Raw genomic sequence first — 21,322 nt, forward strand, 5'->3', positions numbered from 1 at the left:
ATGATCAAGGTCTTCCAGATCTATGAAGCCTCTGGGAACAACAACATGGACTTACTGGAGTGGATCAAAAGCCTCTGGAATTCTGTGAAGTACGGAAATGTCATCTCCAGCTTCAGAGACAGCCTGGTGGCTGATGCCTACATCAAGTTGTGTGTCAACTGTAGAAAGAGTCTAAATCTGTTTCCTGACCTTGACAGAGAATTTGAAAAGGTGTGGGAGGAAACCGTGCAAGAGCTGTAACTTTGTAGGATTGAGGCCACAGGACGTAATGTTTTCAACCAGCTTCAGTCCAACATGGTGCAGATGGGAGGTTCAGTGAATGAAAAGCTGAACAAAGTGAGACTTGAAGATTATGCAACAGAACCCCATCAAAATCTTTCCAGCAGGGTTCTTCAAGAAATTGATTGTTTTTTACGTGGATGAGCACACAAGGAAAACCCAAGCCAAGGCAGACAAACTTATAGCTAAATGCAAAGCGTTTGTGCTCGAAGGTTGAAAAGAAAAGACTACCATGACATGACACATACATTCAAGAGATTCTGCACCTGATTGAAGAGAAGTTGGATGCCAACTAGGACCTGGACACAAGCCTCACATTTGAACAACATCAAATTGCACATTTGTGGGTTTGCAGCCAGGATCTTCCAGAAACTGAATGAACAGTTCATACATGACAACAATCCTCGTTGGTGCCTTGATCAGTTCAAAGGTATTTACTTGGCAGACTTCAAATACTTGTTCAATGGACATGATCAGTGTCAGAAGAAAGCTGCGTTGTTCACCAACCTGTCTCAGACTTACAGTAGTCACCAACTCTCTGGGTCCAGAAATTGTTCAATTCTCCTCTCTGGGATTTTTCCAGTAAACTATAAGCAGAATAGGCACTCTATAAAAAAAAGCCATGGAATGGTAGCTGGTATGATATGTCTTGCACTTGGCCTTTGCTACTGGCCAAACAACATTGTGGGTGTTATGTGCATTGCTTAAAAGCAATTTACAGAATACTTATTCCATGAACTGAGCGTGACTCAGTCTACCTAGGATACTAGGGTCTGATGCTAAATACATTTTTCAATGCTTAATAATTTCAATTATGTAAGTAAACAAAGTTTAAAAGTTACTTCATTTTATTCATGCCTTATACGTTTTGAGAATCCAAATGGTCATATTTAGAAAATAAATGTTTTCTTGACACATTTGTTTTTACTTAGTTTTGGTGAGTAGGGTTAACATTTCATTTTAATGTAATTTTGTTAAGTTGGATCAAACCACGCATTGTTATTACCCTATGACTGATTCTGATTTGATTCAGTCAAGTGTTGAAAAGTGTAATTTTTCAAAAGGGCAATGTTCTCTTAGATTGTAATGTACATAAACACTTCCATTTTTCAAACAGTTAGAAATTAAAATAAACGTATTCAAGTTTGCTTGTCTGTTCGCTTCTCTGTAAGAAAGCCGCACTTATTAATATTAGCTGAATATTTACTAGTCTTATTACCTCAAAGCAGTATAAAAACAAGTTCTCACAAGTTTCTTGATGTAACATATTGGCAAGGTAGTGGTATTCCACTGATGTATTCCAATAATCACATTGTTTTTAATGAAAAAGCTGTGTTCTAAATGGAGTTGAACGGGTGCAGTAGGTCAATGAAGAAGCATAGTCGACCGTCTGGCTATGAATGTCTTTAATGTTCCCCACATCAGAATCCCAGCATACAGTGTATCATAACTTCTAAAGTAAACAAATATCATCACCTTATTTATATAGTTTTACTTTACTTTTTTTAATTATAATATGTTTTTAAAATCCATTATTAACATGTTTTCTTCATCTCATGGCTTGGGTTTCTGAATTCAACAAAGAAAGTAAAAACAAGACAACAGGTGCAAATTTGACTATGCAGGCCTAACTGACACCCAGCTCAGAATGTTTCCCAGGGTTATTGGTCATGTGCTTCAGTATAACTGGACTCTCGGGTACCTAGACCATACCATAGACAACCATTTCTCTGTTTTGAAGGTCAACCATGACATGTAGTCACGAGCAAGGCAGGAAATTCAACTACATGAAACATTGTTATGTTCTACCTTTTAGTTCAGAACAGGTGTTTAACAGAGCATCACTCTGGCAAATCTATAAAATTGAGACAACTGCTTTATAACTGATGTGGCTTTTATCATTGAACACTGTTAACAAAATTGGTTGTGCACCAAAAATTATGACTTTCTTCTTGTGCAGGGAATGATACATTAAAATCCAATATGGATTTATTTGGTCGGGTCAATTGTTTCAAAGTCATATTAAACTAACACTATAGATATCAGCTCCCTCTGCATTAGTCCTAACTAAGGCTACAACAAAATGGAGTCCACACCTACACATTCACACCAAATGAGCTATCCTAACACATGCTCTCACATATACACACACACTACCTATGTACATGCCTTGTCATGCAGTTTTCCACCTGGAAGGCAAGCTTAGGTGTACCAATAGCTTATGATGAGGTCACTGTAGTAGAGATTGCACAACCTACATGAACAGGACGCATTTTGTACGTAACACAGTGTATTCAGGGGGTGTATCCACCCGTATGTGATTTCCGATGAGGATAAGATGTAGCCTGCTCCCAGATCTGTTTGTGCTGTCTTGTGAACTCCTAGTCGCGACAATGACCGTAGGAGTTGGCAAGACGGCACAAACAGATCTGGGAACAGGCTAGATCATAGGCATCTTAGGTTACAAAAAGCCATTGTTTCTCTGTCTCCCTGTGGTTCTGCGGCTACACAACAGTACGAAAGTCAACAGGGAGTGAATATACAAATTGAAAAAGCCACAAGGATGTTTTTAAAGGTTTGTACACAGGGGTAGAGATGACTTTTTTGCTTCTTGACTATGTTTGTAGTTGCCACATGGGTGGTGGAAGTGAAAGATTCCACCTTTAAGGTGTGCTGCATCATCCAGATAGGCTGGCGTGGTACACAGCTAATACAGGCCTGCAGTTATGCATGTCCCATTTGAATGTGGGAGAGACCCTATAACCAACAGCATAGAATGAGAATGGGTCAGTATCCCTGCTACGGTGTTTGCTTAGTGCTTACACAGGTTGAGTAGTCAAGATGCTACAAAGACAACTCTTTATGCCTTTGTTCTGAATGTCCATTGTCTATCCACTTCTGAACAACTTTGTTAGTTACATGCACTGAAATAACTAATAGAACTAGAAACCCACTTTCCTGAATCTTTCGAAAGAGTTCACGAGCGAATACATTAAAATGGCGTACAGTTAACATACAATACTAGCTGGAGGGCCCTTTTCAACTTGCACCTGTTGTCTCTGTTGTTGTCACAAAGTCATGTCATTCATTCACTCGAAAAAACAAACAAGAAACGTTATATTTACAAATATTTTTGTCTGTTTGTTCTTACACTTAAAAATGTACAGTTTTGCTCCTTTCTGTCGCAAAACGCTGTATTCCTCCACATTCAGAATGTTCAGAGGAAAGGTAGGTTGTTATGGCGGTTGTGTCACCATGGCGCCCTCTAGTGTGTAAGCATATAAAATAGACAAGGAAAATAACCGAAAAAAGGAAATAGCATCTGTCGCTCTATTGGTTGAAGTTTTGTTGTGTTGTATTTGTAGTAGTACTAGTTTCCTCTGCGATCTTCCATTGCCCTCTTATTCACAGGATAAAAAAGTTCACTAGGATCTAATGGCACAAAGACTTGATAGGACAGATAGATGTATCCGATTGTTTCCACAGCTGAAATAAGATGTCGGTGCCCTAGTCTGTCCACTGTCCCAGTCACATCTCACACCCTTTCCCCTTTGTTTAAGGCTGTGATGATGACTTGGAGGCTTTGGGGCTCTCTCCCAGGTTACATCTTTGAGTCCAATAGCACATCTTATATTAAGTCCATGTCTGTAGCAGAGAGAAAAGTTCCAGGATGTAAGTCCACTGACTCCCTCCGATTCCACATACACAACCCCAGTCTTTGTTACGGTATATTGTGCAGCGGATCACCTCCCCTATTTCCCCACCACACACTGTCTCACTCAGTAGGACAACACAGAGTATCTGACTATACCAATGTGTGTTCTCTCACACACCCCCACCTTCAAGCAGTAATAAAATAGTAACCAAAGAAATGTCTAAAGCTAAACACAAGCAGAGACAACACTGTCGCTAACGGTTTCCCATCGAGGATTCTACAGTGCACTGTGAGTTCACACACAGCTCTACAGTTCAGTTGGATTAATCACATTCACCCATCAGCCCCCTCTGCTGGCCATGTCATAGCATTACGGACGGGGGTGTTATCAATAGGCTTTCCCTTGACTTTTACGTGCCCCTCCCTGTTCAAAAAAAGGAAAGAAGAGAAAAAACAGCAGATCACTTTGCTGTCCATTGGTCTAAGGACCTCTTACTCCCCGTCCTCTTCCCAGCTCTGTTATCCCAGACCCTGGCCTGCCTGATAGACCCCAGTCTTTCCTCCGTGTGCTTAGAGTTCAATGTACAGCAGTGGAGCTAAGGGGATGTGAGAACAACAGAGTCAGCAGGGTGAGGGGTCAGGGGTGAAGGGTCAGGAGATGCAGGGCTCAATGACAGTACATAGTGAAGTTACGAGTTGAAAAGTCTGCGACTTCTACTCTCAACTTTCCACAAATTTAGTTAGTGATATTGCATGTACAGCAGTCTTGAATCAAAAGGGTGTTTACTGGTGGAGGAAAGGAGAAAGGGATGGGGAAAATAGAATGAGAGGAAGAATGGAGGAGTGTGTGTGTAAGCAGTTGGAGGAATGTTATTTTGGGAGTGGGGTTTCGTATCATTGGGGATGAGCCTCTGATATGAGATGTCTGTCTGTCTCTCACACACACTCCATCTCCCTCCATCGCTCTCTCTGCACTCCGATTACCCATGCCCCTGTGTGCTGACATGTACACACGCGCACAGACGTTCATCAAACAGCATATGTATGTGCTAGAAATCGAGGCGAAGACGGGAGGAGAGAAGGATAGAGTGTGTGAAAGAAAGAGGGAGATTGAGAACTACCTGTCCTTTTCTCTCCTCCATTGTAACATCATTAGGAAAGTCATGTGATCTGAGGATCCAATACTTTACTGTATGGACCTTCCCACCCAGGACCTCTGAGAACCTTAAGCCTGGCAGGTTTCACATGATAAACAATAGGTCTACCTGCAGCGTCAATACCTCTAGGGCACCCTATTCCCTATATAGTGCACTTCTTTTGGCCTGAGCATAATGGACACCAATACCTCTAGGACTTTGTCCAAAATGGCACCCTATTCCCTATATAGTGCACTACTTTTGGCCTGACTGGCCACAGTAGTGCACTATATAGGGAATTGGATGCCATTTCAGTGGCAGTCTATGGCTTCCATGCCTGCCATAATGAGTCACAGAGAGACAGGGGCCCAAGGCTCAGTGGATGGCCTGGTTATTACGAGACAAAGACAGAGCTGCTACAGTGGCACCAATAACTCACATTACATAAGAGGGGCCCTCAGGGGCCCTGGCTTGATGATAGCAAAGCAGGAGGAGGATGTGAGACAGAGAAATTGGTCTTTATGTGATTGAAATGTAGTCTTGTTTCTTTTCTGTTTAGTGTTCTTTCTGTAAAGTGCATTGGATTGCACTCGCTTTGTATGAAATGTGTTATATAAATAAAGATTGATTTGATTTACTGGGGTAGTTGATTTGTTTGGGGTAGCATGTAGTCTGTAGTGCAATAGTAGATAGGAAGCAATAAGGATGGGAGATGACCAACATGAGCAATGTGTTGGATAATCAATGTGTATAATAATTGTTTTTATTCATGTTTGGTCCAGTCAGGTTTTTCGTTGTTGTAAAGGATAATGTTGAAAATGAATGAAGCACCGCTGCAGTGGTTTTGTGACGTGCCTCCAGTTTTTTTTCCCTTGCAGAAAATAAAATATGAAGAAAAAGCATCTGAAATTGAGATAGAAATAGTTTAAAACAGGAGATGTGTGTGTGAATATTGACTATCCAGTATCCTTTCCCCATTATCGGTTTTTAAAATAATTCATGCATAGATCCCCATTGAGAAAACCATTTAGGATATTTTCTTCTTTGTACACATTTATATATAACTATATGTATGTCTATATATCTATATATTTAAAAATCTTTCCACAAAAAATAAGAACCGAAAGCAACAATCAATCAAACAAACAAACATTGAAAAAAGATAACGAAAAAAGCACAAGATAGGCCAGTTTGGCACTTTTCATGAACACACAGTAAGTAGGCTATCTTGATACAGCTCAACACTCTTGATTCTATCTCAGTTCCCCTCCTATGGGAAAACAACACAGTACTTGGCACCAAGAATGCTGGTAGAAAGACGATATCAGAATACCAATATTTTCATGATATATGTCCTGTACGCCTTGTATAAAACAGGTTGGTTTAGAACTACAGAGGAGGGAAAGAGAGGGGTGCAGAAAAGAGAAGACACTATATCAAGTAAGCAGATGAGATGAGTAGAGAGATAGAGGTTTCCAATATATCAGAAGGAAAGGGAGCCAACCCCTTTACCCCACACCCCAAAAAACTATCCCCAACCAGTGGAGGCTGTTGGGAGGAGCTATAGGAGGACGGGCTCGTTGTAATGGCTGGAATGTAATTATGGAACGGTATCAAACACATCAAACATATGGAAACCACATATTTGACTCTGTTCCATCCATCCCATTCCAGCCATTACAATGACCCCGTCCTCCTATAGCTCCTCCCACCAACCTCCTCTGTCCCCAACCCTATTACAGCACAGAAACTGAGAAAAAGTTTGATGAAAAAATGACAAAATGAAATGCACAGCAAGAGCCAGAGGATCGTCCTGTGAAGGTTTGGGGGCTGTCGGGGTCAGAGAATCAGAGAATACGAGACCCCCTCAAAATAGTTTCTAAATGTCTCAACGCCCCCAATAACACCTGCTGCCCCTGCAGTTCAGCTGCACTTCCACTGTAGGAAGAACACAGCATCAGGGCAGCAGGCTGACGGTTGGAGAAACAGAGAGTAAGAGAGAGAGAGATATCCATAGAGATCCAATAGAGGTAAACCAGAGTGTGTAGTTGGTCCTCCGGTCCCCCAGGGGGAGCTGTAGCTCTACTATACACGTGTGGTGGAGTGGGGGTGGGGCAGGGTGTTGTTGTGGCCGGTGCTGGGGTAGGTGTTGAAGGGGTGGAGGGGCTGCATGCCGGTGATGGTGCTGGGGATCATGGTGATGGTGTTTGGGGTCATGAGGGGCACGTCGTCCGGGGCCCTCCGCAGGGCCAGGGTGTAGTCGGGCGGGCAGGCGGGCCGCAGGATGTCGTGGGGCCGGAGGGGCTCCATGTCGTGGTGGGGGTCGTGCTCCGAGTGCTTCATCTGCAGGGACATGATCTCTTCCTCCTGGCTGTGCGCCAGGTCGTTGGCGGGCCCGCCGTGGCGCTGTGGAGACAGCCGGTGGCGCCGCATCTCCTGCCGCTTGTCCCGCTTGTAGTAGAGCGCGGCGAACGCCAGGATGTTGAGGAAGAGTAGCGACGCCCCCACTGCCACTGTCACCGACAGCTCTGTGGAATAATCCCGCGTGTCACCGGGAAAGAGATCCAGTCTGGGCCGCTCTGATCCGTAGGGCTCCACGGGGTCGGGGAAGGTGGGGTAGGGGTGGCCCGTGGTGCGGGGTTTGGGCTTCCAGGGGCCCCCGGGGGGGTGAGTGCTGCCTGGAGGTAGCCTGGTAGTGGTGGGGTTCAAGACTTCATGGAGGGAGTGTAGATGAGGGACTAGCTCCAGCCAGAAGGCCACCTTGTTGGCCCGGTAGTTGTCTCGGACGCGGGGCTTCAGGCCGATGTGGAGGTACTGCTTGTCCTTGGAGTTGAACTTTGTCCAGATGACCTCTTCGAAGCGGTTGGGCTTGGTGTGGATGAACTTGGTGTCCTGAGGCACTGGCAGATTGGGGTCTCTGGAGGGGAAAGAGAATGAATCTCACTCAGGTGATTTCAATCAAATTTAGATAAGTTATTACATACATACACTGAGTGTACAAAACATTAAGGACACCTGCTCTTTCCGTGACAGACTGACCAGGTGAATCCAGGTGAAAGCTATGATCTCTTATTGTTAAATCCACTTCAATCAGTGTAGATGAAGGGGAGGAGACAGGTTAAAGAAGGATTTTTAGGCAGAGACAATTGAGACATGGATTGTGTATGTGTGCCATTCAGAGGGTGAATGGGCAAGACAAAATATTTAAGTGCCTTTGAATGGGGTATGGTAGTAGGTGCCAGGCGCACCGGTTTGTGTCAAGAACTGCAACGCTGCTCGATTTTTCACGCTCAACAGTTTCCTGTGTGTATCAAGAATGGTCCACCACCCAAAGGACATCCAGCCAACTTGACAGAACTGTGGGAAGCATTGAAGTCAACATGGGCCAGCATCCCGGTGGAAAGCTTTCGACACCTTGTAAAGTCCATGCCCGAATTGAAGCTGTTCTGAGGGGGGGTGCTCTTATTGTTTTGTACACTCAGTGTATATTTCACTGCTAAATAACCTCATGAATTTGATACAAACAAACATTTACATTTTTTATAAATTCAAAATCAAAAGAAATTGAATTTAGCTTTTTACATACAGTATGATACTCTTGTTAGGGCTGCAAATCATAGACATGGGGGTCTCGATTCAAACCGTATAACCGAAGTACTGTATCACGGAAGATCTGCATAAAAATGTTATGGTAGTTTCCGATTGAGCCGAAATATGCAGTGTTTACCCTGAATGCAGTCACCGCGACCGCGGGAACATTGCCATGAATTGTCAATCGCGCTATAAAGTGGATATTCAGCACTAAGGATTGAATAGAGCCCTAAATGAAATAGTCCTCAAGAGGGAGAACAAACCAAAACACCATTCCTACCCTCTATCTTCTACCACCTACCAACCTACCACCTACCAACCTACCACATACCAACCTATTACCTACCCACAACCACCTACCACCTACCAACCTACAACCTACCCACAACCACCTACCACCTACCAACCTACCACCTACCCACAACCACCTGCCAACCTACCACCTACCCACAACCACTTACCCGGTCTTAGCGAAGTTAGTCCAGTACGTCATGACTACAGCACTGAGCATGACATCATTCTTAGAGAAGTTGCAGGGGAAGAGGTCGGTGGCTCCGATCATTGGCACCCCGAACACGTAGGGAATCTCATCCCCGTGGGCCGCGTCCGCCCACTCCGGCCGCGTCTCCGTCTGACAGTGGTGGTAGAAGGTGTAGAAGTAAACGGGAGACTGGAACTCGGCGTGCAGTTTGGCCGTGGCCACCGCCGGTGCCACCCACTGGTGGTCCGTGAACAGGGCGAGGAGGGTTTTTCTCCTCATGTCTCCGTTGTCACGGTCGGCCCAGTCGGTGTACATGAACTTAATGGTCTCCCTTAGGATGTCCTTACCTAGAGGGGAGGAGAGGGAGGATGGGAGGAAGAGAGGGGGAGGTGTGAGACGAGAGCAAGATCAGGTATGAGACATGGACAGAAAGAGACGTAGAGAGATAATAAGCAAAAGGAAGAGAGGGAAAGATAAATTGAGAGCGAGGGTTAAGAGAGGGAAAGATAAATTGAGAGCGAGGGTTAAGAGAGGGAAAGATAAATTGAGAGCGAGGGTTAAGAGAGGGAAAGATAAATTGAGAGCGAGGGTTAAGAGAGGGAAAGATAAATTGAGAGCGAGGGTTAAGAGAGGGAAAGATAAATTGAGAGCGAGGATTAAGAGAGGGAAAGATAAATTGAGAGCGAGGATTAAGAGAGGGAAAGATAAATTGAGAGCGAGGGTTAAGAGAGGGAAAGATAAATTGAGAGTGAGGGTTAAGAGAGGGAAAGATAAAGGGAGGAGTCAGAGAAAAAGAAAGATGTTAGTGAATTAAAGTTTGAATAGAAGATTTTACCAAATAGTAAACCAAATAACTTGGCTTTGGGAAACACTGTTCCTCTCTAGTGGTCATATACAGTGCCTATAGAAAGTATACACGCCCTTGAACTTTTTTCACATTTTTGTTGCGTTACGAAGTGGGATTGAAATAGATTTAATTGTCCTTTTTTGTAATTGACACAACATACTCCATAATGTCAAAGTGAAAAGAAAATTCTACAAATCTTTAAAAATTAATACCAATTAAATATAGTTGTTGCATAAGTATTCACTCCCTTTGTTTAGGCAAGCCTAGATTAATTAAGAAGTAAAATGTGGCTTAACAAATCACATAATAAGTTATATGGACTCACTCTGTGTGAAATAATATGGGTTGACATGATTTTTGAATGGCTCCTCTGTCCGCCATACATAGGTAGATGGGTAGATGGGTAACAATAACAAATCAGACATTGAATACATCTTTAAGCATGGTCAAGTTAATAATTATGCTGTGGATTATGTATTAAACCACCCAGACACATCAAAGATGCAGTCATCCTTCTGAACTGAGCTGCAGGAAAGGAAGGAAACTGCTTAGGGATGTCACCATGAGGCCTTTGGTGATTTTAAAACAGCTACAGAGTTCAATGGCTGTGATGGGAAAAAACTGAGGATGGATCAACAACATTGTAGTGACTCCACAATAATGACAGAGTGAAAAGAAGAATACAAATATACAGAATATTAATATTCCATAACATGCATATGTATGCAACAAGGCACTAAAGTAATCCTGCAAAAAAAACACACCAAAGGAATACACTTTTTGGCCTAAATGCAAAGCCTTATGTTTGGGGCAAATCCAACACAATATCATACTGAGTAACTGCCTCCTTAAATTCAAGCATGGTGGTGGCTGCATTATGGTATGGGTATGCCTGACATTGGCAAAGAAATATGTTTTTTAGGATGAAAAGAAACGGGATGGAGCTAAGCACAGGCAAATCCTAGAGGAAAACCTGCTTCAGTCTGCTTTACACCAGAGGAAATCACCTTTCAGCAGGACAATAATCTACAAAACAAAGCCAAAGCTACACTGGAGTTGCTTACTAAGAAGACAGTGAATGTTCCTGAGTGGCCAAGTTACAGTTTGGATATAAATCTGCTTGAACATCGATGGCAAGACTTGATAATTGCTATCTAGCCATGAATCCCCAACACCTTCACAGAGCTTGAAGAATATTGAAAATAATAATGGGAAACTATTGCACAATACAGGTGTGGAAAGCTCTTATGAGATTTACCCAAGAAGCAGCCACTCTTTGCCTTGATGACAGCTTTGCACATTCTTGGCATTCTCTCAACCAGCTTCATGATGTAGTCACCTGGAATGCATTTCAATTAACAGGTGTGCCTTCTTAAAAGTTAATTTGTGGAAATTATTTCCTTCTTAATGCGTTTGAGCCAATCAGTTGTGTTGTGACAAGGTAGGGGTGGTATACAGAAGATAGCCCTATTTGGTAAAAGACCAAGTCCATATTATGGCAAGAACAGCTAAAATAAGCAAAGAGAAACGACAGTCCATCATTACTTCAAGACATGAAGGTCAGTCAATCCGGAACATTTAAACAACTTTGAAAGTTTCTTCATGTGCAGTCGCAAAAACCATCAAGCGCTATTATGAAACTGACTCTCATGAGGACCGCCACAGGAAAGGAAGACCCAGAGTTTCCTCTGCTACAGAGGATAAGTTCATTAGAGTTGCCAGCCTCAGAAATTGCAGCCCAAATAAATGCTTCACAGAGTTCAAGTAACAGACACATCTCAACATCAACTGTTCAGAGGAGACTGCGTGAATCTGGCCTTCATGGTCAAATTGCTGCAAAGAAACCACTACTAAAGGACACCAATAATAAGAAGAGACTTGCTTGTTTTTTAACAGGACAATGACCCAACCCACCTCCAGGCTGTGTAAGGGCTATTTGACCAAGAAGGAGAGTGATGGAGTGCTGCATCAGATGACCTGGCCTCCACAATCACCCAACCTCAACCCAATTGAGAGGGTTTGGGATGAGTTGGATCGCAGAGTGAAGGAAAAGCAGCCAACAAGTGCTCAGCATATGTGGGAACTCCTTCAAGACTGTTGGAAAAGCATTCCAGGTGAAACTAGTTGAGAGAATGCCAAGAGTGTGCAAAGCTGTCATCAAGGCAAAGGGTGGCTACTGTGAAGAATCTAATATACACTGCTCAAAAAAATAAAGGGAACACTTAAACAACACAATGTAACTCCAAGTCAATCACACTTCTGTGAAATCAAACTGTCCACTTAGGAAGCAACACTGATTTACAATAAATGTCACATGCTGTTGTGCAAATAGAATAGACAAAAGGTGGAAATTATAGGCAATTAGCAAGACACCCCCAATAAAGGACTGGTTTTGCAGGTGGTGACCACAGACCACTTCTCAGTTCCTATTTTTCCTTGCTGATGTTTTGGTCATTTTTGAATGCTGGCGGTGCTTTCACTCTAGTGGTAGCATGAGACGGAGTCTACAACCCACACAAGTGGCTCAGGTAGTGCAGCTCATCCAGGATGGCACATCAATGCGAGCTGTGGCAAGAAGGTTTGCTGTGTCTGTCAGCGTAGTGTCCAGAGCATGGAGGCACTACCAGGAGACAGGCCAGTACATCAGGAGACGTGGAGGAGGCCGTAGGAGGGCAACAACCCAGCAGCAGGACTGCTACCTCCGCCTTTGTGCAAGGAGGAGCAGGAGGAGCACTGCCAGAGCCCTGCAAAATTATCTCCAGCAGGCCACAAATGTGCATGTGTCTGCTCAAACGGTCAGAAACAGACTCCATGAGGGTGTTATGAGGGCTCGACGTCCACAGGTGGGGGTTGTGCTTACAGCCCAACACTGTGCAGGACGTTTGGCATTTGCTAGAGAACACCAAGATTGGCAAATTCGCCACTGGCGCCCTGTGCTCTTCACAGATGAAAGCAGGTTCACACTGAGCACATGTGACAGACGTGACAGAGTCTGGAGACGCCATGGAGAACGTTCTGCTGCCTGCAACATCCTCCAGCATGACCGGTTTGGCGGTGGGTCAGTCATGGTGTGGGGTGGCATTTATTTGGGGGGCCGCACAGCCCTCCATGTGCTCGCCAGAGGTAGCCTGAGAGCCATTAGGTACCGAGATGAGATCCTCAGACCCCTTGTGAGACCAATTGCTGGTGCGGTTGGCGCTGGGTTCCTCCTAATGCAAGACAATGCTAGACCTCATGTGGCTGGAGTGTGTCAGCAGTTCCTGCAAGAGGAAGGCATTGATGCTATGGACTGGCCCGCCCGTTCCCCAGACCTGAATCCAATTGAGCACATCTGGGACATCATGTCTCGCTCCATCCACCAACGCCACGTTGCACCACAGACTGTCCAGGAGTTGGCGGATGCTTTAGTCCAGGTCTGGGAGGAGATCCTTCAGGAGACCATCCGCCACCTCATCAGGAGCATGCCCAGGCGTTGTAGGGAGGTCATACAGGCACGTGGAGGCCACACACACTACTGAGCCTCATTTTGACTTATTTTAAGTACATTACATCAAAGTTGGATCAGCCTGTAGTGTGGTTTTCCACTTTAATTTTGAGGGTGACTCCAAATCCAGACCTCCATGGGTTGATAATTTGATTTCCATTGATAATTTTTGTGTGCTTTTGTTGTCAGCACATTCAACTATGTAAAGAAAAAAGTATTTAATAAGATTATTTCATTCATTCAGATCTAGGATGTGTTATTTTAGTGTTCCCTTTATTTCTTTGAGCAGTGTATAAAGTATATTTTGATTTGTTTAACCCTATTTTGGTTACTACATGATTCCATATGTGTTATTTCATAGTTTTGATGTCTTCACTATTATTCTACAATGTAGAAAATAGTAAAAATAAAGAAAAACCCTTGAATGAGTAGGTGTATCCAAACTTTTGACTGGTACTGTATATTGACTCATTATATTGTTACACAATACTTTATAAAAAGCTGTACATTAACATTTTTTATAGGTACATAGAGACCCTTACCCTCAGGATAGCCATAGAGATTGTCCACAAAGTTAGAGATGGTGTAGTCGAACGCTGCAGCTGAGATCCCATCGTTGTCTTCACTGTCATCTACAAACTTGAGCCCCTCTCCCTGGTTCACTCCTATCAGGATGTCATAGTTCAGGAACTCCCCCTAGTGGCAGAAAAAGGGAAGGACACGTTAGGTGCATAAATGCATTAGACGTGGATGAGATGAGTTGTGCTGCCCCATAAAATTTAAAGCACTTTGGGCACCTTAAAAAGAGCAATAAACACCAAAAAGCCTAAAATATGAAACTGTCTTCAATTACACTTAACAATTACAGTAATGTCTTATCATAACCTTTATATTTTTACATTTTACCCTTGGTCAATCTAGGCTTGGGATTTCATCACAACCAATAAAGTACCTCTGTCTCTGCAGTCAGAGAGCTGTGACTAATATACAAGCACGCACCCACACACACACACACACACCCTTCCTCCACCCAACCCACCTGCTGCATGAGTATCTCAGGGTCGTCCGGCACCACGTCTCCGTCCACAACGGGTCCGAAGGCGATGTGGTAGCGGGCCGGCTGGATGTCCTGATCCACCAGCTCCCTGAAGTTCTTCTTCCTCAGGCAGTCCACCAACTCTGCTGTCTCTGAGTGGCTACAACCCACCTTCCGGGCCAGGATCTTAGTGTACTTCAGGGGCTGGTAGTTGACCGACCAGCTGGAGATGGCTGAGCCACTCTGGGCTATGGCCCTCTGGAACAATCCTGGAGGAGAGAGAGAGTGGAAGAAGTTAGACTAGTGAATCTGAAAGGAGGAGGTTTTATGAACATCCAATGTAATATCAAGAGCTGGACAAAAATAAGATCCTATACGTAAGGAAAAGGTGAGCGGACATTTTTCATCAAAGTGTGCTAAACATGTTAGGTTACTGGAGTAGCAGCCATGGGTGCATCTCAATAGTCTAACGTGGAATCCTCTCATTGCCTCCTTTCTTTACGGAAGAGAGAAGTTAATATTGTACTTTCAACAACCTGAAAAGTTCAGACTTGGGGAAGGGATTGAGAATACTTAGGTTGTAAAAGTTTGTTCCCTTTACCCTACACAGATTTGTCTATGTATTTCCTATATCTTCCTCACTGTAACAAATCAGAGAAAAAGTAATGTGCTTCTAACTCCAACAGTCTCAGACTTTAAATTATATGATACAGCCCAGACTGGTAAATCAATGGGGGACTACACAGTCTGCTTCTTAAATAAACTTTTCCTTCCTCTTTTCCACAGATTTCTCTCCCTCTCGCTCTTTTCTTTTTCTCTCCGTCTGTCCTGTGGTGAAAACGAACTACTGTGGTGCCTCGTTACAGGAGGGAGCTCTCATCCCTCCCTAGTCTTCCTCCTTCGTCTCGCTCTCTTCCTCCGCACTCCTTTCCTCCCCTGTAGATTCCTGGTGAATTATTAAGCAGTGACGCAGAGCAGATCCTCTTTTTTTTCCCAGGGAGTCTTTTAAGGAGAGTATCGCTCAGACACGAGCTAACCCTACCTGCTACCTCAGCATTACTCCTCATAGAGGAGAGAGAGAGAGACAGAGAGAGAGGAAGAGAGAGAGAAAGGGTGGGCGGGGGGAGAGAAGGAGAGGGAGTTGAAGAGTGGGGTGAGAATGTTTGAGAGAAGTGAGAGCGATCAAGGCTGAAATAGACGAGTGACAAAAGGGACCATATACATTTCATCCTAAATCATAACAATCAATTAACTTCTTTACTCTATCCCTCTCTCAGTGCATATTCCCTTCCTCTACCTCTCCTCACCATCTCCCCCCTCCGCCTCTCTCATCATAACGATCTGTATCCCCCCTTCCCCTCCCCTCCTCTCCCATTCACCTCTCCTCCATAAACTCATGTGTATCATGTCACAGTTGATTTGTTGAGTGGTGGGATGACTTGATTGGCGTTCTTCGAGGGGAGCGGCAGCATTCCTTACCTGGCGGCCCGGGGGCTTTGAGTGACAGGTGGAGGAGTAGTCTGGAGGGCTGGGGTTAGATGACGATGATGATGACGAACATGGGTTTGACAGCACAGAGGTCAGGTTGCAATGTATTGGTGAGTGGCAGCAGAGGAGACAAGTCAATGGCAAGACGAGAGATGACAGAGGACATGAAGGTTAGCGTGTGAGGGGAGGAGAGAACATGAAGGTTATGGTGTGAGGGGAGGAGAGAACATGAAGGTTATGGTGTGAGGGCAGGAGAGAACATGAAGGTTGGGGTGTGAGGGGAGGAGAGAACATGAAGGTTATGGTGTGAGGGGAGGAGAGAACATGAAGGTTGGGGTGTGAGGGGAGGAGAGAACATGAAGGTTGGGGTGTGAGTGGAGGAGAGAACATGAAGGTTATGGTGTGAGGGGAGGAGAGAACATGAAGGTTAGGGTGTGAGGGCAGGAGAGAACATGAAGGTTATGGTGTGAGGGGAGGAGAGAACATGAAGGTTGGCGTGTGAGGGGAGGAGAGAACATGAAGGTTGGGGTGTGAGGGGAGGAGAGGACATGAAGGATAGGGTGTGAGGGGAGGAGAGAACATGAAGGTTGGGGTGTGAGGGGAGGAGAGGACATGAAGGATAGGGTGTGAGGGGAGGAGAGAACATGAAGGTTGGGGTGTGAGGGGAGGAGAGGACATGAAGGATAGGGTGTGAGGGGAGGAGAGAACATGAAGGTTGGGGTGTGAGGGGAGGAGAGGACATGAAGGATAGGGTGTGAGGGGAGGAGAGAACATGAAGGTTGGGGTGTGAGGGGAGGAGAGGACATGAAGGATAGGGTGTGAGGGGAGGAGAGAACATGAAGGTTGGGGTGTGAGGGGAGGAGAGGACATGAAGGTTGGGGTGTGAGGGGAGGAGAGAACATGAAGGTTGGGGTGTGAGGGGAGGAGAGGACATGAAGGTTGGGGTGTGAGGGGAGGAGAGGACATGAAGGATAGGGTGTGAGGGGAGGAGAGGACATACTGTACAGGTTGTTTACTCACAGTCTCATGCACACACACATATAGAATAACACACACACCTTCATGCACCCACACGCACAAAAGCATGCATGTACACACGCGTACACTCACACACACGCACATGCTCGCACACACACACACACAGAAATATGAGTTATTACTGCATGGCGGTCAAGTTGATCTTCAGACACAGAGACACACAGAGTGATGATTGAAACACTTACAATACACCCTCTCATCTCCTTTCTCTCTCTCTGTGTTCTCAGTCAACTTACACAGAAGGCTGTTGTATAAAACATCTGTCTCCGGATTGCATTTTCAAACTAAGGGCAACCATGGCATCCGTGACAGAGAGGGAGAAGCGTTCATCCATGTATACGGGTAAGAGAGTCTAGCTAGCTACATTTTCAGATATTATAAGTTTCTAATTTAGTCAGAAAGTCGTTTTCATTGCAAGTTAAAATGTACTGTTAGCTAGCTAGCTAACGTTAGCTGGCTGGCTGACTCACTTACTAACGTTATGTGTATGATCTATGTAGTAATATTATTCATATCTCAGAACCATTTGCATTGCTAGTTATGGCCTAATGTTAGCTTGCTAACTAACATTGAACCTAACTAGTTGGTAAGCTTTACCTACCTGTAGATTCATGCAGGGTAGTAACGTTATGAGTTGGCATTATGGTTCATTTTTATAGCTAGCTAGCTAGCTAGCTAGCTACATGTCTAAACAAAAGACTCCACTAGTAAGGGTGTGGTTAGAGAGGAGGAGTTAGAAGTCAAAACACAACTGTTTAATGGCCGCAGAGGAGTAGTTGCCTCTTTTTGGCCTCTCTTAACTTAGATCTCTGTTGTGTATATTAGGGATTTGGTTATTTCTAATAAGGTGGCCTTAAAGGGTAAAGTACCCAGCAGTTGACGATTGTATTGTATTTGTCACTTATAAAGACAAATAAAGAGTTAAATCAAAATGGACTTTCTCATGATGTTATTCATCCCTTTACTATTCCCTGTTTTTTCTTTTCACTGATCACAGCTCCATATTCTGAGAAGCAGCTAGTCACCTTTTATGGAGAATATGATATAGGTCAGAGGTAGAGGAGGGGCCAAGTGAGGAGGAGCAGCTCAGTGTTGCCTGAGACCTGCTGCAGTGAACATCCCTGGGCCTCTCAGACTAACACGGAAAGAGTCTATCTCTCTCTCTCCTCTCTCTCTCTCTCCTCTCTCTCTCTCTCTCTCTCTCCTCTCTCTCTCTCTCTCTCTCTCTCTCTCTCTCTCTCTCTCTCTCTCTCTCTCTCTCTCTCTCTCTCTCTCTCTCTCTCTCTCTCTCTCTCTCTCTCTCTCTCTCTCTCTCTCTCTCTCTCTCTCTCTCTCTCTCTCTCTCTCTCTCTCTCTCTCTCTCTCTCTCAATTCAATTCAATTTAAGGGCTTTATTGGCATGGGAAACGTGTGTTAACATTGCCAAAGCAAGTGAAGTAGATAGTAAACAAAAGTGAAATAAACAATAAATATTAACAGTAAACATTACACTCAGAAGTTTCAAAAGAATAAAGACATTTCAAATGTCATGTTATGTATATATACAGTGTTGTAACAATGTGCAAATAGTTAAAGTACAAATGGGAAAATAAATAAACATAAATATGGGTTGTATTTACAATGGTGTTTGTTCTTCACTGGTTGCCCTTTTCTTGTGGCAACAGGTCACAAATATTGCAGCTGTGATGGCACACTGTGGTTTTTCACCCAGTAGATAAGGGAGTTTATTAAAATTCTTTGTGGATCTCTGTAATCTGAGGGAAATATGTGTCTCTAATATGGTCATACATTTGGCAGGAGGTTAGGAAGTGCAGCTCAGTTTCCACCTCATTTTGTGGGCGGTGTGCACATAGCCTGTCTTCTCTTGAGAGCCAGGTCTGCCTACGGCGGCCTTTCTCAATAGCAAGGCTATGCTCACTGAGTCTGTACATAGTCAAAGCTTTCCTTAAGTTTGGGTCAGTCACAGTGGTCAGGTATTCTGCCACTGTGTACTCTCTGTTTAGGGCCAAATAGCATTCTAGTTTGCTCTGTTTTTTTGTTTGTTCTTTCCAATGTGTCAAGTAATTCTCTTTTTGTTTTCTCATGATTTGGTTGGGTCTAGTTGTGTTGTTGTTGTTGTTGTCCTGGGGCTGTGTGGGGTCTGTTTGTGTTTGTGAACAGAGCCCCAGGACAAGCTTACTTAGGGGACTCTTCTCCAAGTTCATCTCTCTGTAGGTGATGGCTTTGTTATGGAAGGTTTGGGAATCGCTTCCTTTTAAGTGGTTATAGAATTTAACAGCTCTTTTCTGGATTTTGATAATTAGCGGGTATTGGCCTAATTCTGCTCTGCATGCATTATTTGGTGTTTTACGTTGTACACGGAGGATGTTTTTGCAGAATTCTGCATGCAGAGTCTCAATTTGGTGTTTGTCCCATTTTGTGAATTCTTGGTTGGTGAGCGGACCCCAGACCTCAGAACCATAAAGGGCAATGGGTTCTATAACTGATTCAAGTATTTTTAGCCAGATCCTAATTGGTATGTCAAATTTTATGTTCCTTTTGATGGCATAGAAGGCCCTTCTTGCCTTGTCTCTCAGATTGTTCACAGCTTTGTGGAAGTTACCTGTGGCGCTGATGTTTAGGCCGAGGTATGTATAGTTTTTTGTGTGCTCTAGGGCAACGGTGTCTAGATGGAATTTGTATTTGTGGTCCTGGCAACTGGACCTTTTTTGGAACACCATTATTTTTGTCTTACTGAGATTTACTGTCAGGGCCCAGGTCTGACAGAATCTGTGCAGAAGATCTAGGTGCTGCTGTAGGCCCTCCTTGGTTGGTGACAGAAGCACCAGATCGTCAGCAAACAGAAGACATTTGACTTCAGATTCTAGTAGGGTGAGGCCGGGTGCTGCAGACTGTTCTAGTGCCCTCGCCAATTCATTGATATATATGTTGAAGAGGGTGGGGCTTAAACTGCATCCCTGTCTCACCCCACGGCCCTGTGGAAAGAAATGTGTGTGTTTTTTGCCAATTTTAACAGCACACTTGTTGTTTGTGTACATGGATTTTATAATGTCGTATGTTTTTCCCCCAACCCCCACTTTCCATCAATTTGTATAGCAGACCCTCATGCCAAATTGAGTCAAAAGCTTTTTTGAAATCAACAAAGCATGAGAAGACTTTGCCTTTGTTTTGGTTTGTTTGTTTGTCAATTAGGGTGTGCAGGGTGAATACGTGGTCTGTCGTACGGTAATTTGGTAAAAAGCCAATTTGACATTTGCTCAGTACATTGTTTTCACTGAGGAAATGAACTAGTCTGCTGTTAATGATAATGCAGAGGATTTTCCCAAGGTTGCTGTTGACGCATATCCCACGGTAGTTATTGGGGTCAAATTTGTCTCCACTTTTGTGGATTGGGGTGATCAGTCCTTGGTTCCAAATATTGGGGAAGATGCCAGAGCTAAGGATGATGTTAAAGAGTTTAAGTATAGCTAATTGAAATTTGTGGTCTGTATATTTTATCATTTCATTGAGGATACCATCAACACCACAGGACTTTTTGGGTTGGAGGGTTTGTATTTTGTCCTGTAGTTCATTCAATGTAATTGGAGAATCCAGTGGGTTCTGGTAGTCTTTAATAGTTGATTCTAAGATTTGTATTTGATCATGTATATTTTTTTGCTGTTTGTTCTCTATTATAGGGCCAAAAAGATTGGAGAAGTGGTTTACCCATACATCTCAGTTTTGGATAGATAGCTCTTCGTGTTGTTGTTTGTTTAGTGTTTTCCAATTTTCCCAGAAGTGGTTAGAGTCTATGGATTCTTCAATTACATTGAGCTGATTTCTGACATGCTGTTCCTTCTTTTTCCGTAGTGTATTTCTGTATTGTTTTAGTGCTTCACCATAGTGAAGGCGTAGGCTCAGGTTTTCTGGGTCTCTATGTTTTTTGGTTGGATAGGTTTCTCAATTTCTTTCTTAGGTTTTTGCATTCTTCATCAAACCATTTATCACTGTTATTACTTTTCTTTGGTTTTCTGTTTTCTGAGATTTTTAGATTTGATAGGAAAGCTGAGAGGTCAAATATACTGTTTAGGTTTTCTACTGCCAAGTTTACACCTTCATTATTACAGTGGAACGTTTTTGTCCAGGAAGTTGTCTAAAAGGGATTGAATTTGTTGTTTCCTAATAGTTTTTTGGTAGGTTTCAACACTACTTTCCTTCCATCTATAGCATTTCTTAATATTATTCAGTTCCTTTGGCTTTGATGCCTCATGATTGAGTATTGCTCTGTTCAAGTAGACTGTGATTTTG

At 43.7% G+C, this 21,322-nt stretch overlaps 1 protein-coding gene and 1 pseudogene across 2 annotated transcripts in view; one reads left to right on the forward strand and one right to left on the reverse strand.

Annotated features, from left to right (window-relative positions):
- On the forward strand, positions 1–7,066 carry LOC311132560 (annotated as a pseudogene). The gene is made up of 2 exons: positions 1–802; positions 6,993–7,066. The product of its transcript is annotated as an uncharacterized misc_RNA (transcript).
- Positions 7,067–7,155: 89 nt separating this feature from the next.
- Positions 7,156–21,322, reverse strand: part of nlgn2a (neuroligin 2a) — a gene marked incomplete at both ends in the record, with an annotated part of 77,412 nt that continues 63,245 nt past the window's right edge. Inside the window, 4 exons of the mRNA XM_084165821.1 lie at positions 7,156–7,987; positions 9,123–9,489; positions 14,016–14,169; positions 14,513–14,778. Of these exons, the coding sequence (XP_084021947.1) occupies positions 7,156–7,987; positions 9,123–9,489; positions 14,016–14,169; positions 14,513–14,778 (1,619 nt within the window). The remainder of the gene's footprint in view (positions 7,988–9,122; positions 9,490–14,015; positions 14,170–14,512; positions 14,779–21,322) is intronic.

This window comes from Coregonus lavaretus (assembly GCF_964263955.1).
Source record: "Coregonus lavaretus genome assembly, chromosome: 7".
Classification (NCBI taxonomy): domain Eukaryota; kingdom Metazoa; phylum Chordata; class Actinopteri; order Salmoniformes; family Salmonidae; genus Coregonus; species Coregonus lavaretus.